The 18,565-nt window shown below is 47.7% G+C and overlaps 1 protein-coding gene across 1 annotated transcript; it reads left to right on the top strand.

Annotated features, from left to right (window-relative positions):
* Positions 1-9,715: 9,715 nt before the first annotated feature.
* LOC128910399 (octopamine receptor-like) lies at positions 9,716-17,184 on the top strand. The gene is made up of 4 exons (XM_054203537.1): positions 9,716-9,734; positions 9,862-10,150; positions 15,259-15,435; positions 16,509-17,184. Exons 1-4 carry the CDS (start codon positions 9,716-9,718, stop codon positions 17,182-17,184), a joined length of 1,161 nt encoding a protein of 386 aa, XP_054059512.1.
* Positions 17,185-18,565: the final 1,381 nt, after the last annotated feature.

Below are 18,565 nucleotides of genomic sequence, written 5' to 3' on the forward strand. Positions count from 1 at the left end.
TTCCCAGGGATTTAAACAATGTTTTCCAAGTGGGTACCAAAGGTAAATGAAGCCTCAAAGCATTCCTGAGTATTCCACACCCCATACCCTCTTATTTGCCAATTTAAGGAGATTTGTTGCATTCTACCTTTGGCTGTACCTCGGTGTCTGCGTGAATACAGCTCTACTTCTCTTCAGATTTTCAGAGATCAACCTGCTTTTGATATGCAAAAGATGCTGGAATGCCCATTTCCTATTACACTTCTTGTAGCCAAGATCAGAAATTCAATTAAATTCAATATTTTCTCACTCCTCCCTTTCCAGGTAGCATTGCATATAATGTAAAAACAAAACCCCAGCAACCCATGAGACAATATCCTGGAAAATCATGCCTGACAATATCCTAGAAATTCCAATAAGTATTAAATATCGCGATGTTTTTTGACAGTTTGTGACATGCTGACAGATCATATTGATGACAGACGACATTAATATGAGCGGTTGACACTGCATTTGCAGCACTTTTTCCAAAACACTTGCTGCACCATCTTGCTGTGTTATCTATCTTTTTTTGTCAGGTTGTTGGGATCGGTGCCATTACACTTGAAGAACTACCGGCTTTTATTATTATTCTCTACTCCGTAAAAACTCTGTTATTCGAGTCTGACAGCCTTCCTAGATTACACAGAGGTAAAGAAAGCCACAGCGAGGAAGGTCGTGTTGGCTGAGCGAGGCAGAGTCCCCCCGCGCCGGGAAGGGCAGCGCGCCCCGCCGGTACCATGGACAGCGGCAGCTGCTGCCACGCGGCCACCTCCGGCCCGTGGTACCGATAATGACCGATTAACTCTGATTTAGGCACAGAGGCGACTTCCTTCGGGGCTTTTGAACTATGAGTTCAAGGGCAACAGAGGTGGAGAAAAAGGAGGGTTCGACAAGGTCAAGTACAAGGACCTGGACATGGGTTGGTGCAACCCCGGGTATCAATCCAGGCTGAGGGATGAAGGGATTGAGAGCAGCCCTGCTGAGAAGGACTTGGGGGCACTGGTGGATGAAAAGCTGGAAGTGAGCTGTCAATGTGCCCGGAAGGCCAACTGTATTCCAGGCTGCATCAAAAGAAGAGCAGCCAGCAGGTTGAGAAAGGTGATTCTGCCCCTCTACTCCTCTCTGGTGAGACCCCACCTGGAATACTGTGTCCTGCTTTGGAGTCCTCAGCACAGGAAAGACATGGACCTGTTGCAGTGGGTCCAGAGGAGGGCCACAAAGACGATCAGAGGGCTGGAGCACCTCTTCTACGAGGACAGGCTGAGAGAGCTGGGGTTGTTCAGCCTGGAGAAGAGAAGGCTCTGGGGAGACCTTGTCATGGGCCGTCAATACTTTTTAAGGGGGCATATAAAGAAGATGGAGACAGATGTTTTAGCAGGGCCTGTAGCAGTAGGATAAAGGGTAATGGTTTTAAACTAAAAGAGGGAAGATTTAGACTAGATATAAGGAAGAAATTTTTTATGATGAGGGTGGTAAAACCCTGGCACAGGTTTCCCAGAGAGCTGGTAGATGTCCCATTCCTGAAAACATTCAAGGCCAGGTTGGACAGGACTCTGAGCAACCTGATCCAGTTGAGGATGTCCCTGCTCATTGCAGGGGGGTTGGACTAGATGACCTTTAAGGGTCCCTTCTAACCCAAATTATTCTATGATTCTGTGATTCCATGAAAAAGCGTGCTTTAGGAATGTTCTGACAATAAAAAGAGAAAAAGATAAATTAACCATTATTTAAAATTAAAGTTTTTTCTTGTTTTTGTATTTTTATATATATATATAAAAGATAAAAAATATAAAAATAATATAATATATAATTGATATATATTTTATATATATAATTTCATCCTATTTGTTGATGTTTGCTTGTCAGAACTGGAGAAACAATAGAGTTTGGTACAAGCTTTTTAATAAAACCCTCAATCCATAAATATTTTTATCATAACATATTCCCCTTTGCTTATCTTCCCTGGTCAGGGGCTCTCATTTGGCTCAGTGGCACTAAGCGTGAGGAAAGAGGTCAGAAAGTGGCTTCAAGAGCTCATTTTGCAAAGAGGACTGGTGAATGGTACAAAAAAGCTTTCTTTAGGTTTGAAATTTGTTATTTTTGATCAGAAATAAAATATTTTGCTCAAATTTCAAGTTTTATAAAAGCCTTTTTTAAAAAATGAAATGTAAATTATAACTTTAAACACAACAATGTTAAAGTACTTTACACCCAAGTTGGCAAAACTGACTTCTTCAGAAACACAGAAGTTTATGTTGACTAACGTAATGAAATCAATCTAGATTCACAAAATACTCTGATCCATGCATTACTTATTTCTCCACCTTCATAAAAAATATTTTATACTTATTAAAGAAAAATACAGAGATGAGATTGTGTGAAAAATACAGAGATGATTGTGTCCTTCCTTCCTTCCTTCCTTCCTTCCTTCCTGCCTGCCTGCCTGCCTGCCTGCCTTCCTGCCTTCCTTCCTTTTCATTCCTGGAGTGGAAAAGCATCAAATAAAGTAGATTTTATTATTTTCAAAGGGTAATCTGCTATTTCTGAACCAATAAATATGACACAAAACATTCCAAACATGCTTATCTGTCACAGTTTGATTGTTAATGTCAAACGCAAGTTTGAAACCTGAAAGTCCAATGGCCAGCCAAGAGCTGAGCTATTCCAGGGAGAGGACAGTAAATCTGGGTGTCTTAATTTTCCACCAAGCCTACTCAAGAGGTCTCTTCTCCAGACTCATTGACAAAATTCTACCAGGGCATTTTTGGTGATGGGTGATGTCACAGTCGAAAATCTTAGTAATTGTCTTCGGAAAACAAGTGAGAAAGGAAAGGGAGTTTCCGGTGACAACAAGCAAGGGTGAAGAGCTGATGTATTTGGGTGTGATCTGAGTGGTTGTTTTAGAACAGGAGCTACGGATGAGGTTAACACATTCCCAGCTTTGTGTATGACACTCACCCAAGCACCCAAAGAACCCAATTTTTATACCTTTTCTTGCTGAGTTCATTTTCTGCCAGACTGTTGAGCCTAGTCAGCTGCCTGAGGAGTCCAAGAGGTGCCAGTCAGTCCTTCAAGCCCAGACCTGCAGCTGGGAGGAGGACCTCTCCTTTCCAAGGAGTCAAGTTAGCCAGGTTTCCCCCAGGGACATGCCCGAACAACCCAGTGCCCAGTTTCCCACCTGGCCAGCTCTGCTCCAAAACCCAGGGCCCACCATCACATGGCACCGAGCCCCTCGCAGCCTTCCCGGCAAGGCAAAGAGGGGCTGGGCAAGGAACATCTCAGCAGCGCTAGTGCTAACAGATTCCTCTTAAAGTCTGGGATTTTTTAGCATTTTGGTTTAGTTTATGAACAAAGCGCCCCTTTGCTTTTAGCAACAGGGACGCCACTCCGATTACACGCCTCTTTTTTTCAAAAAAACAAAAAAACAAAAAAAAAAATTATCCGTTTGTGCCGTTGCCGTGCCCGTGCAGCTGCTGCGTGGTAGGTTTAAACGCAGCAAAATGCACCGTTTCCACGGGGAGCCACGGCCCCCGGAGGGGTGAAAAGCCCCCCGGCGCCGAGAGGGGCAGAGGAGCGGGGCAGAGCCGGGCGGAGGAGCGGAGGGGGGCGGAGGAGCGGGGCGGCTCCCCCGGCTGCCGGCCCCCGCGGGAGGCGGGCTGCAGCGGCGCCCAGCTGCCGGTAAGTGCCGCCGCCGGCATCCCCCGCCCCGGGCAGGTCCTGCAATCCCCTCCCCGGGCAGGGCTGCCCCCGCTCCTCCCTCCGGGTGGGACCCCGTCGTCCAACAGGCTCCCCCCAGGTAGGTCCTGTAACCCCCTCTCCCGAAGGACACCGCCCAAACACCGCCTCCTCCCCGGGCAGACACACACACACACACACACCCCCCCACACACACCCGCCTCCTCCTTCCTCCCCTCCAAGACAGACCCCCTTCCCGGGCAGGACACCCCCAGCCCCTCCCCGGGCAGTCTCCCCCTGCTCCGGGCTGGTTCAGGGAGGGATTTGCCCTCCAGCATTGTAGGGGTTTTGCCCCCCCGAGCGTTGGGGTTTTTGACCCCCGGTGGGTGGGATTTTGGCACCCTAGGGGTTGGAGTTTTTGCAGCCCAGGGTTTGGTGGGCTTGCCACCCCCCCCACCCCCGCCCCCGCCAAGGACTGGGGTTTGGCACCCTGGCTCAGTCATTCCCCTAATGCTGGTGGGCACCCCTGCGTTTGCGGCTCGGGTTTAACTTTGTTTTGAGTTTTACCGCTGCGATCGTGCTTCAGTCTCTCCTCGCTCCTCGGAGAGGTGGTTGCAATAGACTTGCTTTTGCTGTGGCAGAGCGTGCACTTCTTCTGGGGGGGGGAGATCTCAAAGGGCAAACCACTGTGCTGTCTCACAGGTGCGGGCTCGACGTCCTGCACTGGGGCAGAAACTACCAGCTGTGCCCAGCCAGGCTGGGAGCAGTTCCGTGGGATGGGATCTGGTGAGCTGGCATGAATCCCTCGTACCCTGCTGCGGGGAAAAGCACCGCACACCCGGCTCAGCTGTACTGCTGAGCTGCTTCGAGCCGGCTGGCTGCGTTCCACCACCAGTTTTGAAGGTAAGGATCATGTGTTTTGCTTGGTTTTCAGACCCGGGGCTGGCTAGCTGTCGGAGGGGTTGTAGGAGTTGTTCTGCGCTGATGTAGGGGTGGAAAGAAACCATTCGTGCCCTGAGAAATACTGCCCCTCAAATGGGAGAGTTGGATGGAGGAAGAGAGAGAGGAAAGGAAAGTCAGTGCAAAGGCTCGCTCGCTGCGTGGCCTCCTTGAATGTGTGTTTTACAAGTGGAAGCATCCCCAGGGATGTTCCTTCTTTACCACCACATGCCAGCCTTGCAGAGCAATGCACTGTTCCGCAAATTACTGCAGCCTCATCTCACGGCAAAGGGAGGAGGGAAATATGTTTTGAGGTCCTGGGGCAGGTGGAGTTGCATGCTGCCATACGCTGATTTGTACTTGGTTTGGCAGAGGAGCAGAGTCTGGAAGCAAATATATTTCCAATTTTCATTATCCTTCTAAGATTTTAAAGTGCAGTCAGCCTTGAGATTGCAGAGCTTTTTTTTTTTTCCTCCCCTGCCACAAAAAGATACCGTTTAGTGATGAAATTAACCTTTTACTTGGGATTTGTCTGCTGAATAAATTAGGTCAAACTTTCAGTATATTAAAGGAAAACTGTTTGAATGATGGAGTTGCTTCCCTCAGGCAGACTGGGGGCAGAATCTAGCCCATCGGTTTTTGAAGGGAAGAAAAAATGTGCAAATGAGAACAATGCAAACCCCTAAGGCATCTGAAATCCCCAGGAAACCTGGGATGATCCCACATCATGGTACAACTGGGCATTTACCCCACGGATTTAAGAGGGTTCCTTACAGGAAAGGCTGAGAGACTGATGTTAAAGAAAGCCACTGTGCCGTGTCAGCAGCGTAACCACATGAGCTGCTGCTGCTCATGGGAGGATTTAAAAGCTCCAATATTTAAGTTGTGGAAGTGCATCCCTGGGAAGGATGGCACACCCTGCTTTATCCCAGAGATTTCCGCAGAGATGTTAAGATTGTATCATCCCTTGCTTTCTTGAGGAGTAGCACTTCCCAGCAAGAGATAAGTTGCTGGCTGCCCAGTCAGAGGCAAAAGGGATGAGAGACTCCAAGCTTGGGTGCTTGGCTGCGGCAGAGGCTGTGGATGACCTTCCAGGGAGTCTCTGCCTGGGGATCCTTGAAAAGGAGCCAGAAGCAGCAGGACCCTGTTGTTTGCACCTGGAATCCAAACCTGAAGTTTCAAGCATCCACCATCCCTTCTTTTTGCTGAATATTTCTTGTTGGAGAAATTGTGGAGCTCAAACGAGTAGAGCCTCACCGCCAGCCCCACAGTCTGTCCTTGTGTTGACCAAAAAATAGTACAATGCAAGAGAGTCTCTCTAATGTTTCATGGCTGTGGACACATTTGTCTCCTCTGTGCATCGCTGTGTCATGCTCCTCAATGGATCCTGCCATTAAGCAATGTGCTGTTAGTTTTTCACTTGAAAAGACCTTTTAACCCAGGCTGGTGGCTAAGGTGGTACTCAAGTAGCATGAAGAGCTTGCAAAGATGAGCTCTAATAGCTGTGTCCTGCTTCTGCTTAAAGTTTGAGCGCAGTGTGTGTTCGCAGATCAGTACCAGAGCAACATCGTGTAAGTAATGATCTGCTTTAATTAGAGTTGTGCTGACACTGATACATACTTAACAACCGTGTGAGCACAGTCATTGTTCGTAAGAGAAGGCAGATGTGACTTCTGAGCCTCCTCATTTCAGTGTTACATCTAAAAACCCCAGGCAATGAATACAGCATTCTCATCTACCATTATTCAAGGCCATAGACCAAAAAATTGACATTGATTTTTTTAAACCTTAAGGCCTGATTTTTTTAAACCTTAAAATTTTACATTGATTTTCTAAACCATTGATTTTTCATTAAACCTGATTTTTGCTATTTATGTTTTGGGAGTCTATGTTAACGGTGCACCCTCTTCTGGGAGAACGTAGGGCTGTCTGGGTGGTGTTGATGTGCTTAAATTGGTTAGGGGTCAACTTGGGGTGGCAATCAGAGGACTGTTTCTAGACCCACAGTGTCCCCGGGGGTGTGAAGACACCAGGGTCTCCCAGCAGGTGTGGGAGGTGGCGGATGAGCAGATGACCTGGGAGATGGAGGCGGGAGACATAACAGAGGTGGCAGGTTCTGTAACCTGTCCAGCTGTGCGGCCATGTGTTGTCACCTGGTGGTTTTGCCAGCACAGCAGTCACTGTGCCGTCTGTGCGGACCATGCAGGGAGGAGAATGGGATGGACGATTTTTCTGCTGGGAAGTATGGTTGCATTAAAATCAAACTGTTCCGCAGGAGCTCATCCAGTTTGACGACATCCTCAGTGGGGTTGTTAGAGAGAATGGTGCAGATTCTCCTCTTTCCTGTCAATGACGTGAGAGCTAGAGGCAGGATTTTTTATTTCGTTTCTTTTTATGGGGTGTTATCAGGATGTGAAATGCTGTCCAAGGAACATTTCCTTTAAGACCGGTGTACTTAAGACACCCTGTAGACTTTAGCAGCACCTGCTCAGGCGTCTGCCACAGAACTTAATGTTCAACAAACCTGTTTGTTCTCAGCGCTGGAGCACGAGAGCTTCCAGGCTCAGTCAGCAAGTCCCAGCCCTGCTGAGGAGAGGCAGAGGAGGAGCTTTCCTTCTTAATTTTTTCCTAGACAGTTTTAGCTATTTCTTGATTTTTATTTTTTATTTTTAATTTTTTTGACTTGAAAGAAAGGAAACCACTAAATCCAACAAGTAAATAGAAGCCAGAGGAGGGAGCTGAGACTTCTGAAAGATGAGTGGGTGCGTGTAATACATGACTACCTCCAAGGAAAAAGTCGGTGTTGCTTTCACAAAAGGCAGCCAGCCTCACAATCACATGGGAGCTCTTGGAAGAAGTCAGCAAGTGTGTGGATGGGAAGCATCTAGTTGGTGTAGACTGCTTGGATTTCGGAAAGGCTTTTCATATGGTCCCTCATGGCGGGGGCCTTTAAGGAAACTTCATAGTCCTGAGTTAAGAAGGAAGTTCCTGGTGTGAATAAATACTCGTCCAAAAGGTAAAATGCAGGGGGGGAGTGGATGGTGAATTGCTGTGTGGAAGAGAGGTCAGCAATGCTCTTTACAGGGAGAGGGGCTGGGATACGTGGGGTTCAATAAATCTCTAACTGGAAAAATTGTGAATCGTGAAGGGATGATATTTGCAGGTGAAGCAAAGTTTAATCAAGGCATGAAGGATAAGGCCTGACTTAAAGAACTGCAGATAAGCTTTTATGAGGCTCAGCGAGCATTAAAACAGAAGAAGAAATTGAGCTGTGAAGTGATGGAGTTTGGGGAAGATGGAGAGAACCTAATTTCCTCATTTCACCCTGTTTTCCTATGTGAAGCAGCGGGCTCTGAGCTGACCGTTACGGCTCAGGAACGAGATCTTTGGATAGCGATAGGCAGTTCTGTGGAAAGGTCAGCTCGGTGCTAAGTGCCAATCAAAAGCAGCAAACCACGTTAGGGTTTGTTATGAAAGGAAAGCAGGACAAAACGCAGAACATCATTATGGCCTGATGCAAATCCACAGTGCATTTACCTCGTGGAGATTGTTTGCAGTTTTGGTCCATCTCAGAGGCTCGGAAGAGCAGGAGGGATGGCGAGGGGATGGCAATCGCTTCTGTATGAGGAACGAGCAAGCTGGCGAAGGCTCCTCAGCCTGACCAAGAGATGATGAGGTGGCTGGGAGATGTGACAGAGATTAAAGAGCCCACCAGTGGCATTGAGAGAGTGGATGGGGATTGCTTGCATGATGTCTCTTCCAATACAAGGAAGGGCACCAAGTGAAACTAGCTGGTGACAGGCTCAAAACAAGCAAAAAGAGGTGTTTCTTTGCACGGTGTATAGCTGAGCTGTGGAAGTTGTTGCTATAGGAGGTCACGGCTGTTAAAAGTTTGCATGAGCCAAAGGGAAAGCAGAACAACTTCATGACTTAGAAGTCCTTGAAACCATCTTTAGAGGTAATTCTGGATCATAAGGTGCTGGAAGGAAAACCAGAGATTGGGTAAATTTTGATACATGCTGCCTTGTTCTTATAATCCTCCTAAGGCAAAGCCTGGCCACTGTGAGATAAGGCATGTTGGACTACATGGACATTTATCCTGACCCATTCTCACGTTGCATTTAGTAGTGATGCCCTGGGGATGTCGGATTGACATGAGGGTACTGTGGAAGCAGAGCCCAGTCGCAGGAGAAGCAGTGGCGTTTAAATGTTAACAATTTGATGTCTGGAAATATTTGTATAATTTTCTTTTCCCTACAAGTTTTGCCTTTGTGTTCCCATTAGCCACACCAGCGAATCCTGAACTGCCGGAATTTTTGCAGCACATGGGTCCCACCTTCCCAGGTACCTGTGACACCACTTGATCAATGTCTGGGAATGGAGCTGTGGACACAAGCATGTGAATGTCCTCGACTTAAATGTCCCTCATTATGGAGTTGGGAGCGTCCTCTCCCAGCTGGGCACAGAAGGGGACACGAGTCTGAGGTCACTGCTGCACCTGAGATGTCTCAGTTACTTGCATGAAGCTCCCTGTGTGGACGCTGGCAGCTCTGCACGGCCACTCAGACCGTAGGATGGAGCTGCCCTCCGTGGTAGTAAAGCGCTCAACTTCAGAGCCTAAAAAAGTAGCAGGACGAGCCAGGGCAGAGCATGTACTGAATAGTGGGGTTACGAAAGCAGCCAGCCTGGGCAAGCAGCCTCGCCTGGTCTGTGGGTGGCAAAGGTGACAATTGAAATATAGAATCATAGAATGGTTTGGGTTGGAAGGGACCTTAAAGATCATCTAGTTCCAAGCCCATATTTTGTGGACATGGCATGCTGTTCCGTGGGATTTAGCAGAGCTGCTTTGATTTTGAATTTCGGTTTCTTGGTTGTCCTCCCTCTTCTCTCAGTGCTTTGCCTTTTTTTTTTTTAATTATTATTATTTTGTTTTGTTGTTGCATCACGCTCCACCTGATGGTGCGTCTTTGTTCACAGGAGGGCTTTTAATTGCCATGAAGGACTTCAGCCAGTGCTGCATATTTATCGTCACCCTCAGGATTTCAGACACTTCTAACGGACTGATAACCATGGGACAGTGATGGCACAGACACAGCAGGGTGTGTGGATTTTTCTTGAAGTAAATGAAGTATAAACATTGTTCCTGTACTTCCTTTCATAGACCTACAAGTCACGTGCATTAAAGCCCTTGTTTATTTTTTTTTTTCACCCTTTCCTCTCTTTCAGATTTTAACAGTGGGAAGATGCTGATGGGCAAAAATGAATCTTGGCTCTCTAATTTCTCCTCTGCTGCCTCCTCCTTTGTGAAAGGAGGTGGCAACTGGGCAGAGATTGGCCTCCAGGAGGTGGTCATTGGGCTGATACTGACCCTCATTGACCTGATCACACTCCTGGGAAATACGGTAGTCTTCATCTGCCCCGTGGTGGAGAAGAGGCTGCGCACCGTCACCTATATGTTTATCATGTCCTTAGCCACGGCAGATTTCCTCGTAGCTTGCCTGGTCATGCCCTTTAGGTAAGAAGTGCTTTTAAAGGTAAGATGAGAGGGTGGTGTGTGTGTTCAACCTCATTTCTCCCAGCTCAGTGGCCGCTGTTCCAGCAGGGCTGGCTGGAAGTTCACGTGCTGTGCTTGGGGCTGGGCTCTCCAAAGAGCACAACTGTGAGCCACTGATTGTATGAGCCTCTGTGCCTCAGTTTCCCTACCCTTTATAATGGCTCCCATTATAATGAATGGCGAGAGACTCCCCAAGGGTATATTATTCCTGTTGGCTACAGAGGGACTCTGGCTGCTGGTCTGAGCTAGATATCCAGCTTTTATGATGACTCCAGCATGATGAGTCCCCTCTTCCACGACTGGCTCTGCCTTGCCCGTGGGGTCAGCACTGATGCTAAATGATTTTTCGTGCTCTGAGTGTTTGGGGAATGTGAGATGGGGACTGTCAGCGTTAACTGTAATGACTGTGTTGATCCGAGGTGGAGCAAATCACAGAGTATATTTTTAGCTTATTTTCCTTAGTCAAGAATGACTGTTGAAATCAGTGGAGTTAAATTCTGTGCTTTTGATTTTACACTTCTTTAACCTTAACTTTTATTTTCTGGTAGTGGGAGGGAAAAGTGATGAAGTCCCTTACTAGTGTAAAGAAATTAATTCTTTTTTTTTTTTTTTTTTTTAAAAAAAAAGGCTCCCCCTCTATTTAATGGAGAAAGAGGCACTTCAGAGGGCAGTTCTCCCTGCTTGAGGTTTATATTTATAGGACTTCACTACCTGGCTAAAACATAGTAAAACAAATCCATAAATCAGTTTACTTGTAGAATCTGGCTGTCTTGTGCTGGAAAATGGCCGTAGGTTGGTGTAAAGCTAGGGCCTGAACCTTTTTTAGTGTTCTTGGAGCAATGTGAAGAAGCTGAACTCTTTTCACGTTTTGTGCCTTAAATCTCACGGGGCTGCCTACGCTTTCGAATTTGTCACCGAATGGTATTTTCCCAACAAGCAATTACAAACTGAGTGAGAATTATATAGCGTCAGGTGAAAAAAACAAAACAAAAAAACCCCACCAGTTAATGATGCCTTTTAAAAACGATTACTGCAAACTTCAATTCTAAGCTTGGTGAAGTTTTAAGTTCAGGTTCTGAAATCATCCATCTGTGTTCACCTGTCTCTCCTCTCCACCTGGTGCTACAAATATCTGCCCGAGGGACTTGGATTGCAGCTTAGTTGACGATGATCTAACCTCTCCTGCCCTATTAAAGTCGGTGGGAATGAGGGTAGTGACTTAACCAGGAGATTTGTGTTGCTGATAGTGGGGGGTTTACTCTACGCTGGAGAAAGATGGTGTTGTAGAAGTGGCTTTTTGCCAGACAGGGGTCTCCAAGTTGGCTGATCTTGTTCCTTGAGGATCGCCAGCAGCTCCCAGCGTGTGTGTGGGTGAGGACCTGGCGGACATGGCTCCAGCAGTCTGTCTGTCCACTTCCTTCCCCATTTCCAGCTACCAGGCTAAACTGGGCTGGAGCTCGGCTGCAACTGGGAACGGTGGAGTCTGCAGGGCCTGAGCTGGGGCTGCCTGCAAAATGACATGATTCCCCGCGCCCTGCCCCGAGGGGATGCAGAAACGACCCATGTGCTCCTGTCGACAGTAGCACATGCTATTTTTTTCCCAAGAGAAGATGTGATGTTTCCCACTGCATGGACGAGGTCACCGCAATAAAATGCGGCAGGCCATTTCAGCATCCTAGAAAGGGAAAAACAGTGTGTCAGACACCAAAGATTAGCTAAAGCAACAATTTTTCTGCTGCCTCCTGTTTCCCTGGGCTATCTTTCCTCTCTTTTTCCATGTTCTTGTTAAGACCAGAAATGAGGGCTTTTCATCCCAGTCCAGCCCAGGTGTCTGAAGGGCTCCTCTCTGGGACTGCACAGCATCACCTGCTCTTCCACCCACTCCAGCCATCCCTACAGAAGATCACCTTCTCCATTACCCCCATCTTTCCCAGGAATGGCAGCACCCTCTTTGCTCAAAGAAGACAAAAGCTGAACAACTCCTGCTTTGGAGCGAGTTCCAGCTGATAATTGCTGGAACTGCTTCCTCTCCGAAGTTGCCTGTTGTCCATCTGATGACTCCTCTGGTATTTCCACGTTCAGCTCATGCTTGGAAATCTCTGTCCTTGATTTCTTTTTCTTCTCAATGGAGTTTGGGCGTTTCCAGTTACCCATCATCCTCATTTCTTCTGCCTACCACCTGCTGATGTGGTATTTGCAATCTGGGTGATGGGAGGGAGAGGTAGCAAAGAGCAAAGGCAGGTAGGTGTCTCAGCAGTTGTAATTTCCCCCTGTAAGACTGATTGCACCCCCATAACTGCAGTAAGACCTCTTCCTTGTCAAGGAGAAGGAGGGAATTTGGCACTAGGTTTTACTCAGGAGTGCAAAGAGGAAGGAAATCGGACAATTCCTACTCCTAGGCTCCCAGGAAAGCATGGAAGGAATAAGAAGCAACAGCTGAAAGTATGTTTCATTGGGAAATCTGTCTGTGGTTTCTCACACCCTACAAGAAAGGAGAAGAAGGGCACAACAGGGATGAGGAGGGGACCACAGCTGTGAAGAATATGAGGGGAGGGGAAAGACGAGAGAATCATAGAAGAGTTTTTGGTGGAAGGTACCCTTAAAGGTCATCGAGTCCAACCCCCCTGCAATGAGCAGGGACATCCTCAACTAGATCAGGTTTCTCGGAGCCCCATCCAGCCTGACTTTGAAAGTTTCCAGGGATGGAGCATCTACCATCTCTCTGGGCAACCCGTGCCAGGGTTTTACCACCTTCTTTGTACAAAATTTCTTCCTTCTATCTAGTCTGAATCTACTCTCTTTCGGTTTAAAACCATTACCCCTTGTCCTATCAAAGGATGGTAGAGGGCATTACAAGGTGGGGAAAACTAATGGCTTCGCTATGCAGCCAGAGAGAAAATAGCCCACCTAGGAGAGCGATGTCTTATTTAACAAAAAAAAAAAAATTATGAAGGGGAGCAAAGAGCAGAGCATGATTAATGCTTTGTGCTCCTCCTGAATGCCCTGGTGCCGCCTGGTATGAAGTCTTGCCAGCTCTCGGTGGGCCACATGGTGAGGAATGGACACTGCTGGCTCCATCAGGTGTTGTTCGGCCCTGCTGATGGGGTGCTGTTGGTCCACATCTTTCCCACCGTCTCAGTTTCATATCTATATTGCTCTTTTGAATTGCACTTTGCTCCTTGGTGGGCATGTTAGCACATGCCAATGGGAAGGAAAAGAAATCACCTTAGGAGACAGTTTGGCTCAGGAAAAAGGTTTTGTGACAGAAAGGAAAAACAAGGTTGTCACCTGGTGCCTTAATTTTGTAAGACTTCTGTTTTGTTCCTGGTTTGTCTTGCTTGCAGGAGTGATTCAGCTTTGCTTAGCTTGTCATCTGGGTACTCCAGCCAGCTCAGCCATTTCCAGGCTGAATATTTCCAGCTACTCGTTTCTTTTGCAAGTATAAGTGAAACAGGGAGGTGACTTCACTTCTGCTCAAACTGTGCGTTTCTTTGGGCTTTGATTATTCCTTTTTAAGCAGCATCATTTCTGGGCTGCAGGGACTTTTTACATCAGAGAAGAGGGGAGCAAGTATCCACTACCCTCTGCTGTGAGAACATCTGCCACATCAGGCGTATCTCACCAGATGTGTGCAGATGAGAGCCAGGTACCTGCTTAGCTGGGGTCTGTGTGCAGAGATGTTCATGACAGCAGCATGGTCTACTTCTGGAAGGCCCTGGTGTGAGCACCAAAGGCTTTGCAGCATCTCTGGAGATGAGGAGGACTTCTGAGGAGTGGCACCAAGGCTCCCAAGCCTGTTACCGGCCGCATGCTTCAACTTCTATATGTCTCATTTCCCCATGTAGAAAAGAGACACGAAACCTTTCCGTGTGTGCGCAGTGGGAGCCTCTATGCTACCCATGCGGCGGCCACCGCGGTGTAGGGGTGGGTTCTGCTGTAGATTAACATTTGCTTGAATTCTTCCGTAGCACCCTGCATAACACAAAGCTGCCGAGGGCTGGGGCTCCTTCAGCCAGCGCTGTACCCAACTACATTAGTTGTTCTCTAAAAGAACCTTCCAAAAGTCTTTTTAATGAGTTGTTGCCAATTAGGTGCAGAGCAGGGGTTGGTTTCTAACTCCTCTGACATCGAGTTGACTCTTTCTGCCCTCGCCCGACGGCATCGCCCACCTGAGTGCACTGCAGCGCAGCAGCAGCCCTACTTTCACTGTATTTGACCAGCAAGCTGTGAAGTTACAGGATAATTAAAGCTTTGCAGGACTAGGTAGTTACTCAGCCTTTCACATCGAATTCACACACAATGACTATTTCAGCAGCACCCCCAGGAGCGGCAGAAAGCCGGTGAAAGAAAGGGGAAGCGAATGGCATCTAATTGAATGCTATGGAAGCAGGCATCAGCCTTCCTACAGCTGCCATATGTTCCTTCCTTCGCTGCTCACTTCTTACAGGTCCCTCTTGACGTTGTTAGAAATAATTTTGGCATAATGTCTGCTTTTTGTGGGTGTGTTTACCTCGCTAGGCATTTGTGAGCTACGTAACGTACAAACCGCATAGGTTTCCTCCTAGGATTTTTCCTTTCTAAACCAAGACTTGAAATCCTCTAGTTTTGAAGCATGAGACCAGATGAGAAGTGAGTTTCTCGGAGGAGGGAGAATCTTCCATGCCCGGGGAACTGGAGAGAATTCATAAAAGTCTGTGCTGCACTGGAATAGGAATTTCATGGAAGTCGGGCACCGGAAAAAGCGGTGATAAATGAGGCTGTGCAGATGTAAATTTGTGGAGCTCTGAGGGCGGGGGGGGAGGGCAAAGCACCTCTCTCAAGGCACCCACATATAACAGAGTGCAGGCAAGGAGCGTAGGTTTGGTCTCCTTCAGCCACACTCCACCTGTGGGTTATTGCCTTGGGTGGAACTTTGAGAATGAATCTCTGCTGTCTAACTGAGCCTCCCTAGGCTGCACGCCCGCCTTTAGTACCTCCATGTTAAGATACGGCAGTACCTCAGTGGAGGCTGGAATGCATGCCTGAAATCAGTCCTTCTCACTTTGGTGTCCACCCGTTTTCTCTGTCAGTATCATTTACGAGGTGACAGGGATGTGGTTGTTTGGGAAGCTGTTCTGCAAAGTCTGGATCTCCTTTGACGTCATGTTCTGCACTGCGTCCATCGTCACGTTGTGCTTCATTAGCCTGGACAGATACTGCTCCGTCGTGACCCCGTACCACTATTCAAGAAGGATGTCCCGTGGCAGGTGAGTGGAGTTGCTCCTCACATTGGGTCCCTCCAAATTTTTACTTGCCCATGGCCTCTATTGACTAGGGACCAAATGAGCCATTGACAGCTGCTGCCCCAAAGCAGAGCGATGCAGCAAAGGGATCTTCGCACCATTTAAAACTTTGCAGAAAAATTTTAATGTGGAGCAGGAGAAAAGGAGAATGCAGCGGAGCTGGTTTGATGGTGCTCCTGGGAAAGCACTTTTGGAGCTAAGGACAGGCTGCAAAATGGGGTAGAAACCAGTGGTGTGGGCTGACTCATACCTACAACTTCTGCCCTTTGCAGGCATTTCATGGGAATTTCCCCAAGGACTAGGGGAAACGACACCCAGAAGAATGCATGTAGCAGTAGTCTTCCTCCTCTTAAACTCATGATTTTCATGGGGGAAATAGGGAGAAAACAGGTGAAGGTTCTAAGCTCCTGTCAAGGTTTCATGGGAAACATTGAAATGAGGACTGCAGGGTGGGGAAAGCTGCCTGAGGATGGGCAGAGAGGAGGCTGCAGCTGCGGGGTGCTTTACAAGGGGGGTTCAGGGTCTTTTGGGGATGTTTTCCCCACTGCAGCTCTTGCTGTGTACAACTTGTAGAGCGCGGGCAGCCGCCGAAATGAGGAGGCGGCTGTCGCAGAGCAAGCGCTGCAGTGGTACTGCAGATCTAGTGTCCACCAGCTGCACTTCTATTGCTCCTGAGGATAATGGCCAGGTATTAAAGCTGAAACCAAATAGAAAAATCTAGATGCTGTTTGTATAAGTATTAGTAAAAATCCCCCGTGAAACCTTTCCTCCTCTTTTTTCTGTCAGCTCTAAGCACCCCTCACACTCACACCAATTCTGTATAAGCCACAGACCCAATTACCCAGTCGTTAGAGATATTCATGTATGGACTTGTTGTACCCCAGCCTTTTCCCTGCTCGGTCACTTCTCCAAGCCCTGTGGGACTGCTGAGCGGTGATATCCCACACGGGTTACCATGGGGATCGAATCGTACTGGGTGTTCTCAACTGAAAATAACTCAGACCCTCTCGTCCCTCCCTGTCTCTTTCCTTTCACAGATGCATCGTGATGACCTGCATGGTCTGGGTATACTCCTCCCTCATTTCCTTCCTTCCTGTCATGCAAGGCTGGAACGAGATCCCCGGGGTGGACTTTGATGCAGGCAGAGAATGCATCTTTGTCACCAACTGGATTTTTGCCATCGTGGCTTCTGCTCTGGCATTTTTCGTCCCCTTCATGGTCATGTGCAGCATGTATTTCTTCATCTACCGAGCTTCACGGCTCAAGGCCACTCGTATCATGTCTCAGACTCTGGAGATTCACTACCACCCCAACAGCAAGCGGCAGAACCATCTGCAGCTGGAGAACAAGGCCACGCGGACCATTAGCATTATCATTTCAGTCTTTGTGCTGTGCTGGCTGCCGTACTTTGTCCTGAATGTCTGGCTCGCTGCCAGAGGCACCGACTCCACCAGCACGGTCTTGGTTGACACCTTCAAGATCATCACCTGGTTAGGGTATTGCAACTCCACCATCAACCCAATGCTCTATGCTTTCCTGAACCGGGACTTCCAACGGGCCCTGAAGAAGCTGCTCATTTGCAGGCACAGGTCTCAGGTGGACATTGGAGAAGACATGGTTTCCATAGCCACATTTTCCAAGACTGCTCCAGACCTAGAATATAGTATTCCAGTGCCAGTGCCCAATGGTGCCCCGAAGGGCAAACCCAAGTAATAGGGACTCAGAATGTTGCTGGAGGTGGTGGTACGGAAAGTGCCAGAGCACATCCTCATGGAAAAATAATGCATAGGAAAATAGGGCAATGAGGGCCTGGGATATTACAGCTAGGGGTATATGACAAAGATCCTTTTCTTCATCTTCTACGGTTTTATTAACAAGGAACTTTTATATTTTGGGGTAATTTGTTACAACTAATGGAGCTGATTCCTTCCTGGGTAATTAGTTTTTTAATGAGCATTTCCTAAGACAAATTCAATCTTCATGCTGGGGAAAAAAATCAGTATGATAACGTGAACTTGTCTTTGTGTACATCCTGGTGATCTACAACATAAGGTGGGATGGTATTTCTTTCTTAGCAAGCCAATGTAGCTCCCATCTTGCAGCTTATGTTACAAATTTGAGCAGTTTTAATAACTCCAGGTGTCAGTCTGCGTGTGGGAGTTAGATGTGGTCAAAGAGCAGAGGTCAGTTCTTTACAGAGGCACCACTCTGCAGTCTGGGCTGTTGCTCAGGGTTCAACTCACTTCCTTCTGAAATATCAAGAGGTTCAAAGCTTTCAGTAGCTTCCTGTGAATTATCTGTGAATTTCCTTATTAATTCTGGAAAGGAATATCCTATGTGGCAGACCCCAGGAGATGAGAAAGACTTGCTGTAACAGCACACCGAGTGCCCAGGGGGTTCAAAGCGGACTAACAGGTGACCGAGACCAGCCAAAGAGGGGATGTGAAGAGGAATTACTACTTGAGTGTTTTTCACTGTGATGTCTATGCCTTGATGCCATGAGTGTAGCTATAGAGTACTGCTGGACCACACAGCCATAAAAAAAATGATGATAAATGGGAATGATTATTTTTACTACTCCCAAGTGCTAGTCTGGACTTCAAACAGCATCCAAGAGCACTGGCTCCCTGGAGGAGGGGTAACCCATCCTCACTGAAGGATTATCCCGAAAAGGCAGGACTGCTCCCAAACGACTCTGCAGCATCTTAACAGTGAGTAAAAGCAGGAGCTGAGTCCCCAGGATCACAGCTTTTCTGTAGCAGGCTCATGGGAGGACTGGTGACTGCTCAGACAACAGCCATCGCTTCCCCCAGCATGGTTCTGGTGGGGTCTCACACAGGTTTGCACGGGAGAACCACTGCACTCGGAGCCTACTCTTAGACTGATCTTCTATGGACATGAAACATGGCAAGGATGGTTTCTAAAATAGCTTTTTCTGAGTGCTCAACCACCTACTTGGGACAGGCAAGGCTTCTGCGGCCTGGGAAGCAGAGCAAACACAGGAGAAAGATAGCCAGGCTAACATTTAATGCTAAAACTACTCGACTGAGGCATCCAGAGGGGTCAGTAAAAGTCCTGAGCCCTGTTCTTCCAG

The sequence above is a fragment of the Rissa tridactyla genome, chromosome 5, assembly GCF_028500815.1.
Source record: "Rissa tridactyla isolate bRisTri1 chromosome 5, bRisTri1.patW.cur.20221130, whole genome shotgun sequence".
Lineage (NCBI taxonomy): Eukaryota > Metazoa > Chordata > Aves > Charadriiformes > Laridae > Rissa > Rissa tridactyla.